Here is an 18,684-nt window from a genome sequence, read left to right as displayed (position 1 = left end):
CTCCTCTCTTCTTTCCACTCTGCTTCTTTACAAACCTTTTGATGATAATTCATAATGGTTTACTTAATACCCACTACGCTCCTGTGAGATTTATTCTCAAAAAAAATAAAGGAAAATAAGTAATACGAAGAAGAAAATCTTATAAGATAGAGGGCACACCTGAAGAAGAGTATAGCAACGTTATCATCGAAGTTAAATTACGCATGATATTTGACATCAAAAGGATGTTGTCTATTGTCTACAATTACACAGAAAGTTACAAAACTGCCATCCCAGTAACTAGGTGTTTATGTACAACCACTGTCCTGGAGCAAACCCTAATTCATCTTGGATAGAATATATACACATACAGCAAATGGAATTAATTATACAATCATGGGTTACCAATATTGACCACAAAAGGGACTAACTTTTTGTGATCTTTTCTCTTACCTAATGCACTTCTGTCCAATACCCGACCGAGAATCAGACGAGTATTCTGCAAAGTTACCTCTCTTTGCGACATCCCAGGCTCAGTTGGCCCACCCTGTCCAAGAACTGAGACCAGTCCTGAGCCCATACCGTACTGCAGGGGCCCACTGCGGGCCTTGAACGAGGTTTGCGGAGCAAGCAACTTCTCTTCAGTTCCACCAATTCCGTTCTCAAATGAACCAGGCTCAAGTGGGTGAGAACCGGTCAATGAACTGCAACTTTGTAGAAGGGCTTCTAACACACTCAGTGCCTCCCAACACAAAGTGCTTTCCACCAGTTGGGACACAATTGCATAGATATGCGGGCTCTGGGCGGCGTCCATTGGAGTGTGCTGGAGGAGAGCTTTGAGCATGAGTAGAATGACACGTTGATACTCGACTGGTCCCTTTTCTAGTAGCCTTAGTAAGTGTCCAAAGGCCAAAGTTGAATGTTTTGGAAACCATTCATTGCATAGTAGTGGTGAAACACAAGCCAGAAAATTATCAATGCTCTTAATCTCTCCTCGAGAGTAAATCATAAATACAGTAGCTAATTCGTCCTGAGATTTCGCTCGGCACCAAATTGCAATATTGGAAGCAACAGAGCAAGCCTTTTGATATTGATGTTGGAGGGGTGAAGCAGGACCCATCACTGGGTCTTTGCTGAGTTGAAGACAGAGCCAAGGAAGTAACCCTATAATGTGCATCAGGAGTCTTGTCTCAGTATCACCAAATATAGAATCACAGGAATGCACTGTGATACGAGAGAGGACGTCGATAGAGACGCAGTGACTGACGCTCGACATAAGTCCTTTAAGAACAAGAGGCTGCACCCCTTCAAATGCTGGCAAACTCCCCTCTTGTAGAGGTTCATAGCCACTTTTAGATTCTGTACGTTGAAATTCTCCTATATCACCTGTCTCAAGTTCATCCCTAGGCATGCTTGAAAGGAGCACATTTTCTGTTGTGCGGTCACGGAAAGATAAACGGTCAATCACCTTAGAGAAGAGCTCTAGAACCTGGCGGTAGACATGTACAAAATCTGTGTGCATCATAGCAACACACCCCCAGAATAGCTGAGGATAGAGTATCACTTTCTCTGGCTCCATATTTTCCACCATAACTTGCAATGTCATTAAAATTTCCATAAGAAATCCCAAAACTTGAGGTACTGGATTTCCTAGACATCTATGGAGGCACCGAAGAAGGGATACACAAGCATCACTTGTTACACTCGGACGAAGTGCACGGTAGATCTGATGTGAACGACAGGCAAGGTGTCTTGATGTGCACTCCATAGCCCACTTAAGTGCTTCTTCTCCCCAAGTCTCACGAAGGTCTCCTTGGAAGAAGATAGCATCCACCATGCTCTGAACTAGGGCAGAAAGAAGAGCTGCGCTTGGAAGCTCGGTTCTGACAACTGTTGGATCCTCATTCTCCCACATCATGCTTCCTCGCTTTGATTGAACATATTTAATCAGGCTCACAACCTGTTGTTTGTTCTCCCTATCATTATTTTCCACCTCATACTGCTCCAAGTGGCGGCCAGCAAGGGAATATAATAGATTAACCAGCAAATGCTGACAATGCTCTAGCACAATGTCTTCGGAACTATCCATTGAAACAAAGATGACATGAAAGAGTAGAGGCAAGTATTGGCGGAAGTCTTCATCATTCTCATATGCAATTTCAGCAAGAAGAATCAGTGCTATGTCTGCATGCGTAAGTGAATGCTGCTGATGACCCTGTAAGGCTGATTGTAATTCTTTTGCATTCACAGCTCCCCCTGCATCTTCACCTGAATTTGGAGTATCAACAAGATAATCTCCACTGTCCCGGGAAACATGGCGGCTCCGCAGACTCCCTGTTGAGCTTCTAACACCCATCAAGGGCCCCGACATGTTAACCAATGATGGCAGAAGTTGCCCTGATCGCCCTGTACTTACTGGAACAATATTTAACTCTGGAGGCATAGGACTTAATGGACCTGATACACTCCGGCCAGTCATACCAGCTGTTCTCCAGCTCAAGCTCCCGCTAACATTTCTTAGTGGACCATCAAGAGAACCTCTTACAAGCAATGGGGACATGTGTGGTTGGTTATCCATGACAGATGCCATTTGGGCCACAGCAGGACCTTGTGAGAATTCTAACACAAAATTTGCATTGCAATCACCCTTACTTGCACTTGGCCCAACTAGCTCAATGCTATCCTCTAGTAGTCGCTGAGACAACTGGAAAACTAGGTGATCTATAGTCCGTTGAGGGCATATTCGCGCTAAATATAGACTTACCCGCTTTGCAACACTGAAGTATGTGGCAAATGCACCACTTATTTCAGTTGATGCATTTGAATCACAATCTTCAATTCCTTTTGTGATCAAGAAATCTAAAACAGGACTGATATTCCTATTTTTGCTAGCAATTGTGCTCCAAAGTTTCTCGATTTCATCAGGAAACTGGTCTCCATGTCGCGATGTTACATAGTAAAAACTTTTCAATAACCTTTCACTCCAGCCTTCCTTGAGTTTCCAGAAATTAAGGTTCTCAATCCATGGAGCCATGCATGTCAAGACCTGATGCTGAGCAATTATATCAACAGCATCTAATTGCCTCAGCATAATCTCCTCGCAAAGAAGTTGGCTTAATTCAGGATGATCTTTGGCTAGTTTACAGGAAAGCTTGTACTGGAATTGTTGATAGGAATCAGGAAGATTACCAACAACAGCAGCTCGATAACTACCTGAGCCATCAATGCCATCCTCAGCCCATTCACGCACAGAAAGTGTCTCAAGCATTTGAAGGGCATCATCCCGAATTTGTCTAGATGGATCCACAACCTTGTAAAGGATCAGACTCAAGAGTCTCTGTATTTCACAGTTTGGTATCTCTTGGCGCATGTAGACCTCTGCCAGTACACTGAAGTACCCATCAGCTACAGAAGAATTAGAGTAGTAGCACTGCAAAAGACAATGAAGTTGTATGAGCTTTAATGTCATTGACAAAAGAGATATCTCCACATAAGAAATAGTACAGGGGAAGCATGATCTAATAAGAAAGGAAATCAAACAGACAAAACCAACAGGCAAGGATTAAGGAAAATAGATCATGCAAAAAAATTAAATCAAAACTGGATATAGAATGAAATGATCTCTCCTCCCAGTTCATGTATTTGACTTCCAAGTGTGTAGCTTCCTTACGATCTCTAAACCTTGCTTTTAAAATCTATATACATAACAGAAAAATAATAATCATAGAGTGAAAATAGGGCATATCATATCATATGGAGACCATGTATAAATAGGCTATCGCCCAAAAAGAGGCAGCATGATTGAGTTCCATGATACATGTTATGGCCTTTCAGATTAATGCATCACCATTTATAATGGTGAGGTTTGGGACCATAGTTTTTGTTTAGTTTGTTGACTATGCCTAGACCTAGAGCTTTTAAAAAGAAAACTGGCTTGAAAGAGTTTCAAACCTTCTTCAAACCCGGTTTGCTTTCTGCTTGATTTCTTCAATTGAGCTTTGGCTTGCTGGTGGTAAAGTATGACTAGGTGAAATATATAGTAAGTTTACAATCCATAGAAATTATGGAGAGGGACTGCCTCCAATGCCAAATTGCAATTCCTGACTTCAATTCAAGTTAAATCTACCCATCAATTTTTCCCTCTCTAACAGACTAGCAGATTTTTGTTTCATCAATGCACAATTTATTTCCCATTTTCTAACAGTTAATGCCTAGCAACTGTCCTTTCTCTACTGCCATCTGACAACTTTATCTTTAGATTAGCTATAGGTTATGCTGACTGCTTGCCAATCATGTCTATAGAAATTGATCCATTCATTGCAGAAGCATTATGTTTTATACTAAAAAATATTTTTTAAATATTAGCATACTTTTATAAAATAAATGTTCTGTATAAATATCTTCCTCAATCATAAATTTCCTAATGAATGTATTTTTTAATGTAGTTGTTATGAAATACTAAATACATTACCACATTAAGCATTGAGTAAAACATACTGATATCATGTTTCGCATGGCACTATGATTTCGAAAAGTACATCTAACAATGGGCAATAATAGAGGCTATCAAAAATTTAAACATCTTAAATTTAATTAAGAATATTTGTGTATTAAAATACAATTTTACAATAAATCAATATAATCTAGTATATTGAATTAATATTAGTAAAGTATGATATCAACATTATATTGTGTGAAGTAAAAATTCAAAATTGAATGAAGAGTCCACAAAGAAGCCCATTTTATACAAAGTGCAGAACTTTTATAAGAACAAAATTGAATGAAGAGTCCACAAAGAAGCCCATTTTATACAAAGTGCAGAACTTTTATAAGAACAATGAGGACAGTAAAGACCGATCTACTAACCCCATCATGTCAAGGAACAAGTTTCTTAAAGGCAATGGCGGGTTTGTTCAAGTTCTGTGATTGGCAAATGGACGTTTGTAAAAGAAGAAAAAATTAGCTTCAACTGATAGTAGAACCGAAATCAGTGGTTTTGGAGTTGTGATAAATCTCACATAAACATGCTATAAGCGTGAAAGTTCATGAATGGCTTCACATATCATTAGCCCTTAGGCATTGTGAGAAAACTTACTTGCAATAATACATTTTTTAACCTTGAATAGTATAAAAACACCCAGCCAGTGGCTTATAAACAGCTACGGAACTTTGCCAATCCTTCAGTTGAAGAAAAATGCTTATTGGGATGTGATGCAGAATGCAAAGTAAAAGTACCTGATCAATGCAGGAGGGAAACAGGTCCAAATTTGTAAGCAAAAGATTCTTCAAAGCTAATTTTGCTAAAGAGACACGGTGATGGCCACCCCTAAGCCTATCACGACCAGTGTTTCCCCGGCCACCTTCCCCCTGATACTTGGTATATGATGGAGTTCTTGGATCAGCTGGTGAGAAACCAAATGGAGCCCTGGGTGTGGGTTCCAAAAACAAAGCATTAATCCAATATATCACACGTCCACTCATTTTCTTTGCACTGTCATCAAAACACGGTCCATATAAAAGTGAGGCTATAGCATTCATGGATGCCCACTGGATTGCCTCAACCTGTTCATTCAGTTCTTTGTCAAATGATAATTTATCCACAGAATCTTTTGACCGTGCATGTTGAGAAGACTTGTAACGATCAACTTCACGTCTATAGTCACTTACACCATCCTGACCCCAAGTACTGCCTGTGTCATCACACCACGAGAGAAGAAGATCAAATAGGCGCTTTCTGGTTCTAACGTCAAATTTCTCAGATTTTGAATCAACAAATTCAGGGGCTAAGGATCTTATAACACAAGCAAGGGCATAGCGGAATGGTTGCGTGTCTTGAAAACTTTCAGAAGATGTTGATATCAGTCTAGTTGTCTCTTCAATGAATTTAAGATAATGGAGACGGAAAACTGGCTTGCGCACAAGCATGCCAGGCCAAACATTTTCTGCAACAGTACGATAAATATTTGCAATATGGACACGGAGTTCTTCCCGGCGAGACTTTTGACTCTGTATCCATAAATGTTAATTGTAAGTACAAAAATCCACTTCAAAAATTGGAGAAGAAACAACAAAAGCAATAATTAAACACAGGTTTAATTAGTTTACGTTTTTTAAATTGAAATACGGAATATTGCCCATAACTAAGTGGGCATCTGCTAAAGGTCCAAAGAATTCAAAATTATATTTTTTTAATATTACATTATCCTTATCATTTATAATTTAAGATTACTACCTCCCTCGATGACTGATAGAACACACAAAAAACAAAATTTACAGATTCATAATAATACCTTCCACTTTGGTTTTCCTTCTGTTTCGGAAGAAACCTCCTCAATAAAAGAAGCAAGCTCGCTGAACATGATTTCACATGCTTCCAAGTGTGAGCGGCCAAGAGCCATGGTGGCTGCATGCTAAATCACAAACATCCTCAGCAATGCTAAATGACAAACATCCTCAGCAATATATAGATTTGATACATAAAAAAATAGCAGGAAAATGAGTGATAGCAGAATATTTCAAATGCCTTTAAATCAATAAAATTGCAGATATTAACAGCCATCAGTCCTCCTAATACCGTTCCCATTGAAAAAAAAAGAATAATCAGAACTAGCAAACTTCAAAGGATTCCTTTCAACAGTAAAGAAGAAATCTAACAAAAGAAATTTTCAACAGGCACAATGCAAGTAATAAAACATAAAAAAACCAAGTTCAGCTTCCTAACATCATATAAACTAATCTGGTTAGAAGAAAATGGTTAAGCCAATAAAAATATTACAAGGAATTTGGAATAAAGAGATCATCCACATTTGTGCTATAAAGCTCCCAACTTTGCAGGCTCCAAGGAAAGGAAAGACCAGACCTATTGTGGGTCTATTGTAGGCAGCCTTCCACAAACAAGAAAAACAAAAAATAACACAACCAAGAATAACAAAAAATCAACGTATAAAAGCTGCCCCCATTGCCCTACAACTGTGTTAGAAAAATCCCTTGAAAACTCCAAATCATTTTCCAACAAGCACAAGTCAATCCCTTAATCTATCTCCAATTAGCTGCTGGACCAATAATACTTCCATTAAATTACAAACAGTATGCTCCAGTCAAAATATCATATAAACTATTAGACACATGAATCCTATGCATGCATTTCCATGCAGCTTATTTTGGGAATAGTAAAATAAGTGTTTGTGAGGGACATGCACAAGAATTTTCAGTATTTTCTAATAAGCATGCTGCAAAAAACCTTTGGGAAAAGGACGTAGGTAATGATCATGGGCATGTAAACATCTCTCAGGTCTTCAGCATAAAAACATAAATGACTAAATATCCCACTCAAAATACCACTCAGCACAACTGCCAAGCTAAGATGGATAGGAGAGAGGAGTGCAAGGCTCATGTGATGTGGGCAAGGCCTGTGTGAGCATAGGATCTGGGGTGTAAATAAAAGAGAGATAGGAAGGAGAGGGAGGGAGGTAAATACTGGGTCTGGGATTGGGGAGAGAAAAGGAACTCCCTAACTTGCCTTGCTATAGTTCATTTTCTTGTAATTACCTTCTTTGAACCTGGGTTTTCCCAGTTTCCAGTTCAATTCAATTAAAATTGGTTTCTGTTCTACATTTCTTCTCTTAGATTCCTTCTGGTACCTATCAGTTCCTAAGCTTTTACAAATACATTGGTTTTAATATTCAGGCCGACACGGTTGAGCTACCAAACCATAATAACCCAGTAACCATGTCTTGAAAATAAAGCCCTATCTCACACGAAAGAGAAAACTTAATATCTTAGAACAAGTACAAAGTTAAAGTATAACTTCGAGCAAAAAAAAATCATTTAAAATTATTGGGGATAAAATTCGGGGGTGGATATGTAAATTAGGTTATTCGAAGTTTACCTTCCCCCAGCATTTATACGTCAATTAGAAAAACTACAAAGAAAATCGAAGAGATAAAGTAAAATGAAGGAATAATATTTGATACTTCTTATAAAAGTGTTTTAAAACTGGTGGGCACAAAAGTATATAATTAAAATAAATCAATAGAGAACACTAAGTATGAAAACTTAACACAAACACTAAGTAACTCAAACACAACTTTATATTGAATTTATTTTTTCAAATGAAAGACTTGATTGATCTTTCTCAATTCTTACCATTAAATCTAGTAAGGAGCTAAAAACAGTTTTAATAAAATGAAAGCAAAATTGGAATATGGTAAAAAGAACACAAGAAATTCTCAGCTTGTTGTATACTTTTTTTAGTAAGAAATGTGGAAATAAAAAATAGAAGACTTATCAAAGATGCACGCAACTCTTCATATACAATGACATAGTCAGCTTGTCATGCTATACTTATATATAAGTTTAGTTCGGTGTACTTACAACATGTGCATCAGATCCCGATTTTAGTGAAGGGAAAATAAGATGGTAAAGATCTTTGGTTGCTCCAATTCCACTAGACTCTCGAGCAACTGGTGGGCATGAACAGACAAACATGGCATACATAAGCCACTGGTCCAGTTTATTATCAACATCCTGTGATTGATGAGCTTTTCCACCCAATTCAAAAGGTGTGATATGAGTAAGACGTTGCATAACCTCTATCCTGCCCATAATAAGAGATATCACAAAGTTTGGCCAGGGAATTAGAAACAGACTAAATGGGGGAGGGAGGAGCAATATAAGTGAGTAAAGATACTTTTTCTCCATTAAAATCGTGAATCATTCGGTGCAATTTTTATTAAAATAATGAACATGAAAGTTACTGGTAAAAATACTATAACATTAGTTTAATCATTACCCTAGAAAACTCAAGTACCACACAACAATTAATTAAATGGCTAGAATGAAAATTTTAAGATTATACAACTGATAAAGCCTTTTTTCCTCTAAGCGGGGTCAGCTACATGGAAGCAAGCCACAGCTGCCCCACCCTTGCATTCTCTAAAAAAAACACAAAAAGGAATCCAAGACAATTTATATCCCTTGCGGTAAGTGAGTAAAAAAGAGGGGAGAAGTGTATGAGTTACAGTCCATGTTGCCTATTATTTTTCACTAAAATATCTTAGTTCTTCGAAGCTTGGACTTCAACAAAGGCAGAAAAATGAAAAAGAAACACATACTTACTTTGCTTCTTGGACGGAGCTTGGACAAAGCTCAGCAGCATACTTGACTAACTCACTGAGACACCGAGCCCACCTGTTCTTGTCTGGGCTCTCAAAAATTATAGATTGAAGAGTCACTTCAGGAGGAATGGCATCAGGTTCTCGTTTTAAATCAAATGGTCGCCCTGAGTCCCAGTAGCAGTTCTGAACAATCTCATCCTGTAATACCCATATATTCGAAGTTTTATTCAGGAAAAAAAGGCTCAATATGACATGATTGAACCTCAATATAAATAAATAAATAAAATAAAGGATAAAGTGTAGCCAAGAATAAGACAAAGAAAAACATTCTGAGAAAATTGACTTTGACATAAAATAAAATATAAGGGAAATTTGAGTACCCCATGTTCTTCCAGAACATCAATAATAAATATAGGTTCAGCTTCATATTTCCAAATATGATTTGGTTGCTCCTGTATAGTCAGGTCCCGAATATCATTCCTCAGCGCACGAACACAACGCAATAATTCTAATGCTGTATGCCTAATTTGACTATCAACAGAACTAAGGAATATGAGGCCAACTGCATCAATTTCTGATGCACGAAATTCAATTGCTTCGCCTGATTGTGGGAAGGTAGGCTTTCTGAATCTCTCAGTTTCATGCCCCAGAGAGTTTCCATCTGCATCAAGTTGCATCCTATCGTCTATTAAACAAGATCTCCAAAACCGCATGAGTTCCAATAGGCGACCTAATGACGTTTGAATGAGAAGAGGAAATTCATCAGGAAGTCTTAATATGAAGTTGGCCATGCCCTTCATTACTGCAAAACGACGGTGGGGTAGGTATTTCACAATACGGTTTAGTACTTGCACAGCTTCCTCACGAACACCAGGGTCAATGCTTATGCCATGTTGTGGTATTATTTCAGTAATTTTATCACTTCGACCAACTTCTTCGATTAGATATGGGATGCACTTTAGCACAGAGCGGAACAGATACCCTTGAGACTTTTCCTTGGTCACCGCATCTGCAAAATATTACTTCTAAATGTGTCATGACGGAAGGAAGATATTCAGCAGTAAAGAAAATATAGATTATTCTAAGTATGACAAATAATAATGAACAAGAAAGAAATTCAGACCGCGTATAAGTTCTACTTTTCAATTTCCATCATTTTAAATCCTATCATATTTTGCAATGCCAATAAGCATAATATCTGAAGGAAGACCTGAATATCTACACTTCCCATATAACTCAAGTAAAAGACTAATTGCCCTTAAGACCTCAAATCTGAACATTTTTTTTTCAATTGTAACTTGCACTTAATCAATTCCATATATATAATTATACAAGTTATGCTTTTCATTCACTAAAAGTTTTAAAAATAAATCAAAATTAAAAGAAGAAACGAACACTCAACTCAAATCTTAGACACCATACACAAGACAAACTACTATGTAGAAAAAATATGACTTACAGAGGTAGCCTTACAAATCAAGAAACAAGTATGTTAGCATACCAATATTCTATCATGGATAATGCCTTAGGTGCATGATTTTTATAAAAAAAACTTGAAACAAAAAAGGAGCAAGTATCAAGGTGAAATGCAACTATTACTGTAGCCAAATCAACCCTAAAGCTAAAGCTTATGCAACTATGTGGAGATGTGTCAATAGTCATCTACTCTCACTCACACAACATCCCTTTAAGCTTGAATTGTGAACAATACATAGAACTACTTAAGCATTTGCTAAAATTAATTAATTATGAAGAACAGAGTGGCTTGATTGTTATTATGAAGAATGGCTTAGCAAGGTTTTAAGTGATACTATCATTCTCAGGTACTCAAGATACACTAATATTGACTACTTGATTGTATAAATTTTAAATGCCCTGTCAAGAAACCAACTTTCAACAAAGTTCAGATATTCAGTCTGTTATTTGTCATGAATATACCATTTAATTGCTAATTAAGTAAATAAAGGTGGTAACTTGTAAGCCTATAGAGGTAAATATAAGTAAAATAATTTATTCTAAATAATTTATTTAAAGGATCATAATTTGTTTATAATACCATTTTCTGCCCCTACTTTTCTCACTGTTCTCATTCCTTGTCTCCAATATCTTCTCTTTTTAATGCCTCCATCATCTTTTCATATATTTCTCAAAATAAATTATTAAGTTGAATTTTTTATGCGCACATAAATTTATTTGTATATCATAAAATAAAGAGGCATCTTGCAGTAGACTTCAACACATTAAATAACATACAATCAAAGTGGAATTCTTTACAAACTAAACTCAAAGGCCTAAGGAAAAAAACATGTTTTACAAGAAATAATTTGATTTTTAATAGGACAAGGGATTACCTATTGTGGTCCTTGAAGATGTCAGAAGTGCTTGACTATAGGTTTTATGACATGACCTTAATATTGACTCAATGGCAGCTTTCACTTTCGGAATGTAGTGACCAATACCATGACCTGCTCATTCAACGAAATGTAAAGTTTTACTGCAGAAAATAGACCCAGTCAAATATAACCATACAATTATTCTAGGTGTATAACTAACTGTACCTTTAAATATATCCAAACCAAAATGCGGACTTGAAGGCAGCATGACAATGGCAAGCAATGCACGAAGACCAATAACCTTTGCTTCACTGGGGCTGTCTTGCTTAAGCAACTCTAGTATCATATGGTTCATGGTAAAATCAAGGTTATGTTCAGCTATAGTTACACAGAATTCAACAAGTTTATCATGTTGGACATCCTGAGTAAGCATTCCTTTCCTTAGAGCAGCTAAGAGTTGCAATGTTACACTGTCTAAGTAATCCCAAATACGATTTGGGGCCTGGTTAGATGCATGGACAGTCAAATAAAACCTTAAAACTCGATGAAGACAATCCAAAGCCATGAAACGATGGTTTTTATCCTGCATGATCCAACAAGTGAATAGATTTTAGATTTTTTATATAATTGTACATCATAATGGATAGAAATAATAAAGTAGCTATGAAATCTGATTACCCTCTTATACATATTAAGAGCTTCAGGCAAATATCTAGTATCTGCATACTTTCATCAGGGAAAGAAAAGGACACTTTATGGTCCTTCTCCATCATGCCTATTCCTTGAACTAAATGCATTTGAGAACTCCCTAAAAGAGGACGATGGTGTATTGTACAAATTAGGAATCTTTAAGATATATAAAAATTAGGAATATGGATTATACCATTTTGACTGTTTTGAAAGTTATGATGTTTGAGGTATCCATAGGTATCTCAGGTGATAGTTGGGTTGACTATTTGAATAATCAAAGTAGTTGAAGACTTTAGTAGATGGCCTACGTTTTTTATGAACTGAGATGAATTTTCATCAGATATCTCTCTTCTCCTCTCCCTTTTCTCCCTCCGGATTCTCCATTGCATTGCTCCAGCCCCCTACCTCCATTTGCTCCCTTTTTCCACTACTGTGTGTTTGTCCTTTATCAGAATGATTCAAATATGAATTTGCCTACATCCTTTAGGACTTTGACTGAACAATTAGGATTACTTAAAAAGCCTATCTAAATACTTTAAATCATAGAGCAACCCAGTAATTGATTTAATCATTAACCAAGTGAAATTGCTTTGGGCCAAAGCCTGAACATAGCATATACCTGATGCGGACCTAGATAATGTTGTTAGGAAGGATACAAGAGGGAATACATTTCATTCCCACTAGCACTAACTGCCTTGCTTATGTGCTGATGTAGCAGTAGTCTAGGAGGGTGCGTGTGTGAGAGTGAGGAGAAAGGAGAGGGTATAACAGCAGGGAGTGAGGAGAGTTGAGGTAGGCAGAATCATAGTTGGAATTGGGAGGGAGAGACATCCTCTAAGTTGACTGAGTCAGTTCTATCTTATTAGCCACGGCTCCCTCAAACTTTTTAAGAAAAAGCTTATATAATGAGTTTCATCAAAAGCTTTTTTGTATTTGTGTACACTACATAAATATAGAAGGTGCAAGTATAAGATAAAACCCGCGGTGTCCTAGTGGTCATTGTGATTGCCTCGACCTGTCGATACAAGTCTTGAACCTTCCTTGTTTCCTTTTTAGTAATATTTTCACATTATTTCTTTTTTAACCAGCTGGCTCCACCTTTACCTTCTCGATGGTAATCTTTATAGTTTATACTATTAATTATTAGTACATCTACCACACAACCTCAAAATGAATCATAATAACATCTTTTTTTCTTTAAAATATAACAACAGTATCCTTAAACAAACAACTATATACAATGTGATAAATTTCTCTCATAAAACTAATCATAAAAAAAAGTAAAGGATTAAAAAAAAATTCTAGAGAAAGGCTTCTAAGTAATAAAAAAAATGATATCTTAAGGGAAAAAATATAGAGAATCCAAAAATTGAATAATTGAGAAGCAAATTTCCAAGATTATTAACGTAACTTATAACAAGTTTCCAATATTCATGTGAACGAATATGTGTGTATTGCTGAAAAAAATATTTAAATTTATATATTGAAATCTTATATCACCCCCCCCCCCCCCAGATTTTTCTCCAAGCTCTACCACTGATCACTAATGTGCTAAATTTTTAAGAGAATGATCCCCAACCCAAGAGAGAGCGGGAGAAGAAAGAATAAAGAAAGGAAACTAAAGAAGAAGAATTATCAACTTTTGTAAATATATATTTTATCTTTCTTTTCTCACCCAAAATAAGTTTAACAAATGATGGGTGATACTTAGGTAAAGCATGAGCAACTTATCATGCATGCTATGAGATATTACAGTTTAATATTCAAGATCGAATCTCATTTAATCTCCAAATAATAAACTCAGCAAATTTAATTGTCTGCCATGATAAAGATAAGATGTAAACAAGGCATGTGAGAGTTAAGTTTGAACTTACCCTGAGATGTCTATAGAGTTGCTCCATGTGAGAACTCAAGTTGTTGTGGAATATTTGAGGATCCCCAAGACAAAGAAGAATAGTTACCAATGGGTACCCAACCTGAATGACAAGATGATCATGATATAAAACCTTTTTCGAACTGGGCATTGGATGGCAAGTAAAAATAATAAAATTGGCAAGACAACCACTTACTGCAATGTGTTTGTTCTGTTTATCCATCCAATGCATGAGCTGAAGTCTTATACGTCCAACAGCTTCAAACCACAATTGGAGGGCTGGCTCTACACCAGTAGGTGGCCACTGGCCTTTCCCACCATCTGCAAGAGGCGCTAGGATGTTTGAAAGCATATTGCACAGAGCATGGTGGAGCTCACTTTTCCGTTTATGAGGAGCACGGTTTAAAGGATTTGCTTTTGCCACAAAGGAGGCAGATGCATTCAATCCACCCTCGGTTTTAACCTGAGAAGCAGCTTATAATTAATATCAATATCATGTAATTCCACAAAACATTTAGTTTTTACACACACCCCAAGCTTCAGGTAGCGCATCCCATTAATGATACTAAGTGTTTCACTCCTAGCGGCACTAGTGTCAATCCGACGGGTGTTGAGTTCCATGAAAAACCGCTCTGTAACAGAACTAAACCTACAAAAACAAGATAGGAATACCATGAAATAACATAAGGTTTTGTAGATGAGCCACAGAGCAAGACATTAACGACCAAATTTCATATTCTTAGCCATGACTAAACTGAACCATAGTCAAAATAATCAGAAGCAGAAGCACCCATTAAATTTTAAAAGTTACTACATACACACCAAAAGGTAACCATGTAAAATTACAAAGCTATATTATTCAGGGAGACAGGGAGAAAAAATGAATAACTTCACATCTGAACTGGAGAACAGAAGTACAGTTGTACACGATTCATTTCTTCTAAATCAGTAAATGAATAGATTATTTGTTTTCAGATACACCCTGCTCTCTGACAGACTGTAACTAAGCCGACATTAATGTCAGGCGCCCAAAGGGCAATAGCAAGTAGCAACCCAAATATAGAATGTAAGAGAGAGAGCATGAAAGACCCAATTAAAAGCATACACATATAAGAAGTCAATCCGATAGGCACCAATTTCGCTATTCTGACAAGGAAAGCCAGCTCTAAAGGTAATAGAAGGGGATTCTGATCTCATAAGGGCACCTAGGTGTAAGTATACCAGTATTTCTCTTTTGCGTAGAATCTTTTGCCATATATTTATTCAGAGTTAGTTTTAAGGCATCAAAAACCAATAAAGACGGGGAACAGTATAAGGTTCAAGTTCATGAAATGTCCATGCACAATTCACTCAAGGATAAACTATAAAACATTGCATTCCTCTCCAAAAACTAGTAGCTTACATTTGTCAGAACTGAGATCAATATCTCACCTTAAAAATGAGTACAGATTATCAAACTTAAAGGTCATCAAGAAGAAAATGACATAGTAATCCTAACAAATTTATAAAATCAGGTCAGTTCAGTTTATAATTCATCAAACCTAGAAAAGTTGTGTGCATGCATGAAAAGCAAATGAATTTGATTAACATGATGGTCTTATCATTAAATGTGTCTTAACCTCATAATGGTCAAAGAATTGTTTATCATACTCAGTTGATTTCAAGTACAACTCAGTGATAAATAAGATACCTGATACGTGATAGAGCACCGAGGAGTTGAGCAACTAAGTCCAGAAGAAGCCCCCTCAGATCAACCAGTGAGGGATACTCAACCTGACTAACAACCCTGCAATAGAAGTTCACACCAAAGTTTCATATATATAAATAAGAGGATAAAAGTATGGAAAATTAATCAACAATCTTTTTACTTTCGATTCTGAAACTACATTGAGCACACCCAATGTTAAGCACCCTAAAATCAAAATGAGAAGAAGAGTTGCACGAGGACTACACAACTATTACAGACATGAAGACTCCAACAAGCAATAGTTACGATCTTAAAGCTCGGAAAAACTTGCCCGAAGCTCTTATTTTATTAACAGATGTCCATATTTAACATTTTAACTTTTGTTTCTTCACACAGCTGCAACATTCTACATGGAAACGAGCAATAGCATAGCAAGAAATTGGAACTGTTAAGTGAAAAATGCCCAATAGCTCAAGGGGCTGTTATAGTATACTATTCAGACACAGAATGAAAAATGCCCAATAGCTCAAGGAACGGTTATATATAGTTTTTGTACCTCCCGAGTTATCTCTTACAATAACCCGGTCGAAGAGACACTTTTTACTATGAATATATGGTTTAGAGAACCACGTGGCCAGCGAATAGAAACCCGAGAGTCAAGAAAGCCATAACTGACGACAATAAATAGCCGCCTGTAACCCCCGAAGACATTTAAGCTAATCAATACTCCACTTAAATATGTAATAACCGACATCATTATAGCAACACGTGTGGTAACACAAGAGACCATGGAAAAGCCTATAAGAAGCTAAGAGGATCAAGAGACCAGCATCTCCACTCTAACGCTAATCCAGGACCCGAACTTGGGACCCTTCCCCCCCGGAGTTTACGGAGAACAGTTATACTAGAAACAGATTATTAACTATGAGCATTTTCAAAGTAGCTATTTCCATTGATAACAGCATTACCTGTCCGCATTGATTAGCCAGTCAAAAACAAAATTTTCAAGTCCAGACCACAGCTTCTCTGCAGAAAAGAACAAAGCCGCAACGTCATAAGGGTAAAAAACTCATCCTGACAACAAATTGCAAAGCACACAAAGTGTTGAACAAACAAATTACAAACAAAACAAAGTACAAACCAGTAAGCCCCTCTTGCGGACAACACTCCACGAAGCGAATGCAAGCCGAGCAAAATATGCACTCCACCGCAAGCTGAACCCAACAACAACAACAACAACAAACAAAACACACAATCAATCACTGATCTGAAACCTAACTAACTAACCCTAATCAAAACCGAAACATGAAGAACGAAGGACATGTAACCAACCTTTCTCTGGAACGTAGATGCATCATTAGCACCCTTTGGTGATTCACTACAAAGAAATTAAAACAATCAAACTGAGTTAGCATTTAGCAAAGCAATTAAGTGAATGCAGTACTTGGTAGTGAGGGTTTTCGACTCGAAATTGCGAGAACAATTTAACACACCAAAATTGATTGATTAGGGCAAAATAAGAAGAAGTACCTTTCTCTCCATCTCAACAAAGCTTCAAGAAGAGGAACAGGAGTGTGGCGAGCAATCATGGCGAGGGAATCGAGAACTTGCTCGTAAGCGGGATCAGATGGACGCAGATACTGGCCATCCTGAGCTTGAGCGGTTTCGATACGGCGTCGTGCGAGAGGGAGGAAGCGCTGAAGCAGAGCGTCGACGATCAACTTGGCAGCACTCCCTGCCTTCATTTTTGATTCACGTTCTTCTTCTTCTGGTTTCACTTCCACAATCACTAGATTGCGAGAGGAAGAAGAAGAAGAAGAAGAGAGGAAATGAAATGAAATGAAATGAAATTCAGAGAAGAATGATGAAGGTGGATTCAATTCGAGGTTAGGTTCAGAATTTGAGAGAAGGATCTAATTGTAATTTGTAATTTGTAATTGGACACCAGGTTCTGCTGCAGCTTCGATGTCTGTCGTCGCGGTGACCCTACTAGTACTACCCCTGAACAAATCATGGTTTTTTTTTTCCAAATATATTTTTTATTGGCCTAAGTTGATTTTTCTTACTTTGCTTTTTTATGTTTATCTAATTTCTTAAAAATAAAAACTTTTAATTTAGGATGACATTCACATATATAACACTTAGGAGGTGAAAAAAAAAAACTCTTGGTCAAGCCCCAAGGGGATGCTGCTTTCCTTCATGTTGTGACCTTCGTGGCCTGGATGGAGGTTGTTCCTCGAGCGAGAGGGACGGAGTTCTTGGTTCATGTTTGGTTTATTTGGCGGAGATGTTGTAGATTGGTGTTGGAATAGGTATAGGATATGTGGCGATTAGTGTTGCATTGTGCCACTTTCTAGGAGCGTACAAGACCCGACCCTACCCGTCAATCCGTCCCGGCCCAAGCCTTTAGGGCTGGGTTCAACCCGGCCCGATCAATAAAAGAGATCGGTTTCGGGTTGATCTTCGAGTTACCCGACTTCGGGTAGGGTCGGGTTTGGGTTGACACTCGGGTCACCCGGCCCGTCCCACATATATATTTTATAAAATTTTAATGTTATAATAATTATAATGTGATACATGGTCCTCAAATTTATCTTACCATGTGGATGAGAATAAAATGTTTAACATCTACCTTATGAATTCGTTGATCAAACTATGGACACTTTCATGCTCTAACAAGAGAAAATCATGTGTGTGTATTATGCACACGTGAGACAAGTGAAGAATGATCAAACAAAATGAGTGACACGTGTATATAGATCAAACAAAATGTAAACCTCTCAAGTGCAATAGATTATGAAGGAATTTAATCATTTCAAGTTCTTTCTTCCAAAAAAAATAGTTCCAACTAATTATAACTTTTTTTTTTGAAATGTCCAACTAATTATAACTCTTTTAATATGTTATTATCTTTAAATTTTACAATTAGTATCAAATAATCATAGACTTAAAGTCTCTCGGCCCAACCCGGTCCCGTCCTACATATATAGACCCGTCCTAAATTGG

At 37.2% G+C, this 18,684-nt stretch overlaps 1 protein-coding gene across 1 annotated transcript; it reads right to left on the bottom strand.

Moving 5' to 3' along the window:
• Positions 1–170: 170 nt before the first annotated feature.
• On the bottom strand, positions 171–17,610 carry LOC130739497 (uncharacterized). Its single transcript, XM_057591801.1, has 16 exons — positions 17,209–17,610; positions 17,011–17,056; positions 16,820–16,892; positions 16,647–16,704; positions 15,682–15,777; positions 14,523–14,640; positions 14,188–14,454; positions 13,993–14,094; positions 11,654–12,011; positions 11,447–11,560; positions 9,476–10,104; positions 9,097–9,293; positions 8,353–8,575; positions 6,270–6,389; positions 5,215–5,985; positions 171–3,409 (listed from the first exon to the last, which is right to left on the bottom strand). Exons 1-16 carry the CDS (start codon positions 17,421–17,423, stop codon positions 374–376), a joined length of 6,423 nt encoding a protein of 2,140 aa, XP_057447784.1. The 5' UTR covers positions 17,424–17,610; the 3' UTR covers positions 171–373.
• Positions 17,611–18,684: the final 1,074 nt, after the last annotated feature.

Source organism: Lotus japonicus, chromosome 2, assembly GCF_012489685.1.
Source record: "Lotus japonicus ecotype B-129 chromosome 2, LjGifu_v1.2".
Lineage (NCBI taxonomy): Eukaryota > Viridiplantae > Streptophyta > Magnoliopsida > Fabales > Fabaceae > Lotus > Lotus japonicus.
Note: the sequence above shows the minus strand (reverse complement) of the source record. Positions and strands in the feature narration are given on the sequence as shown.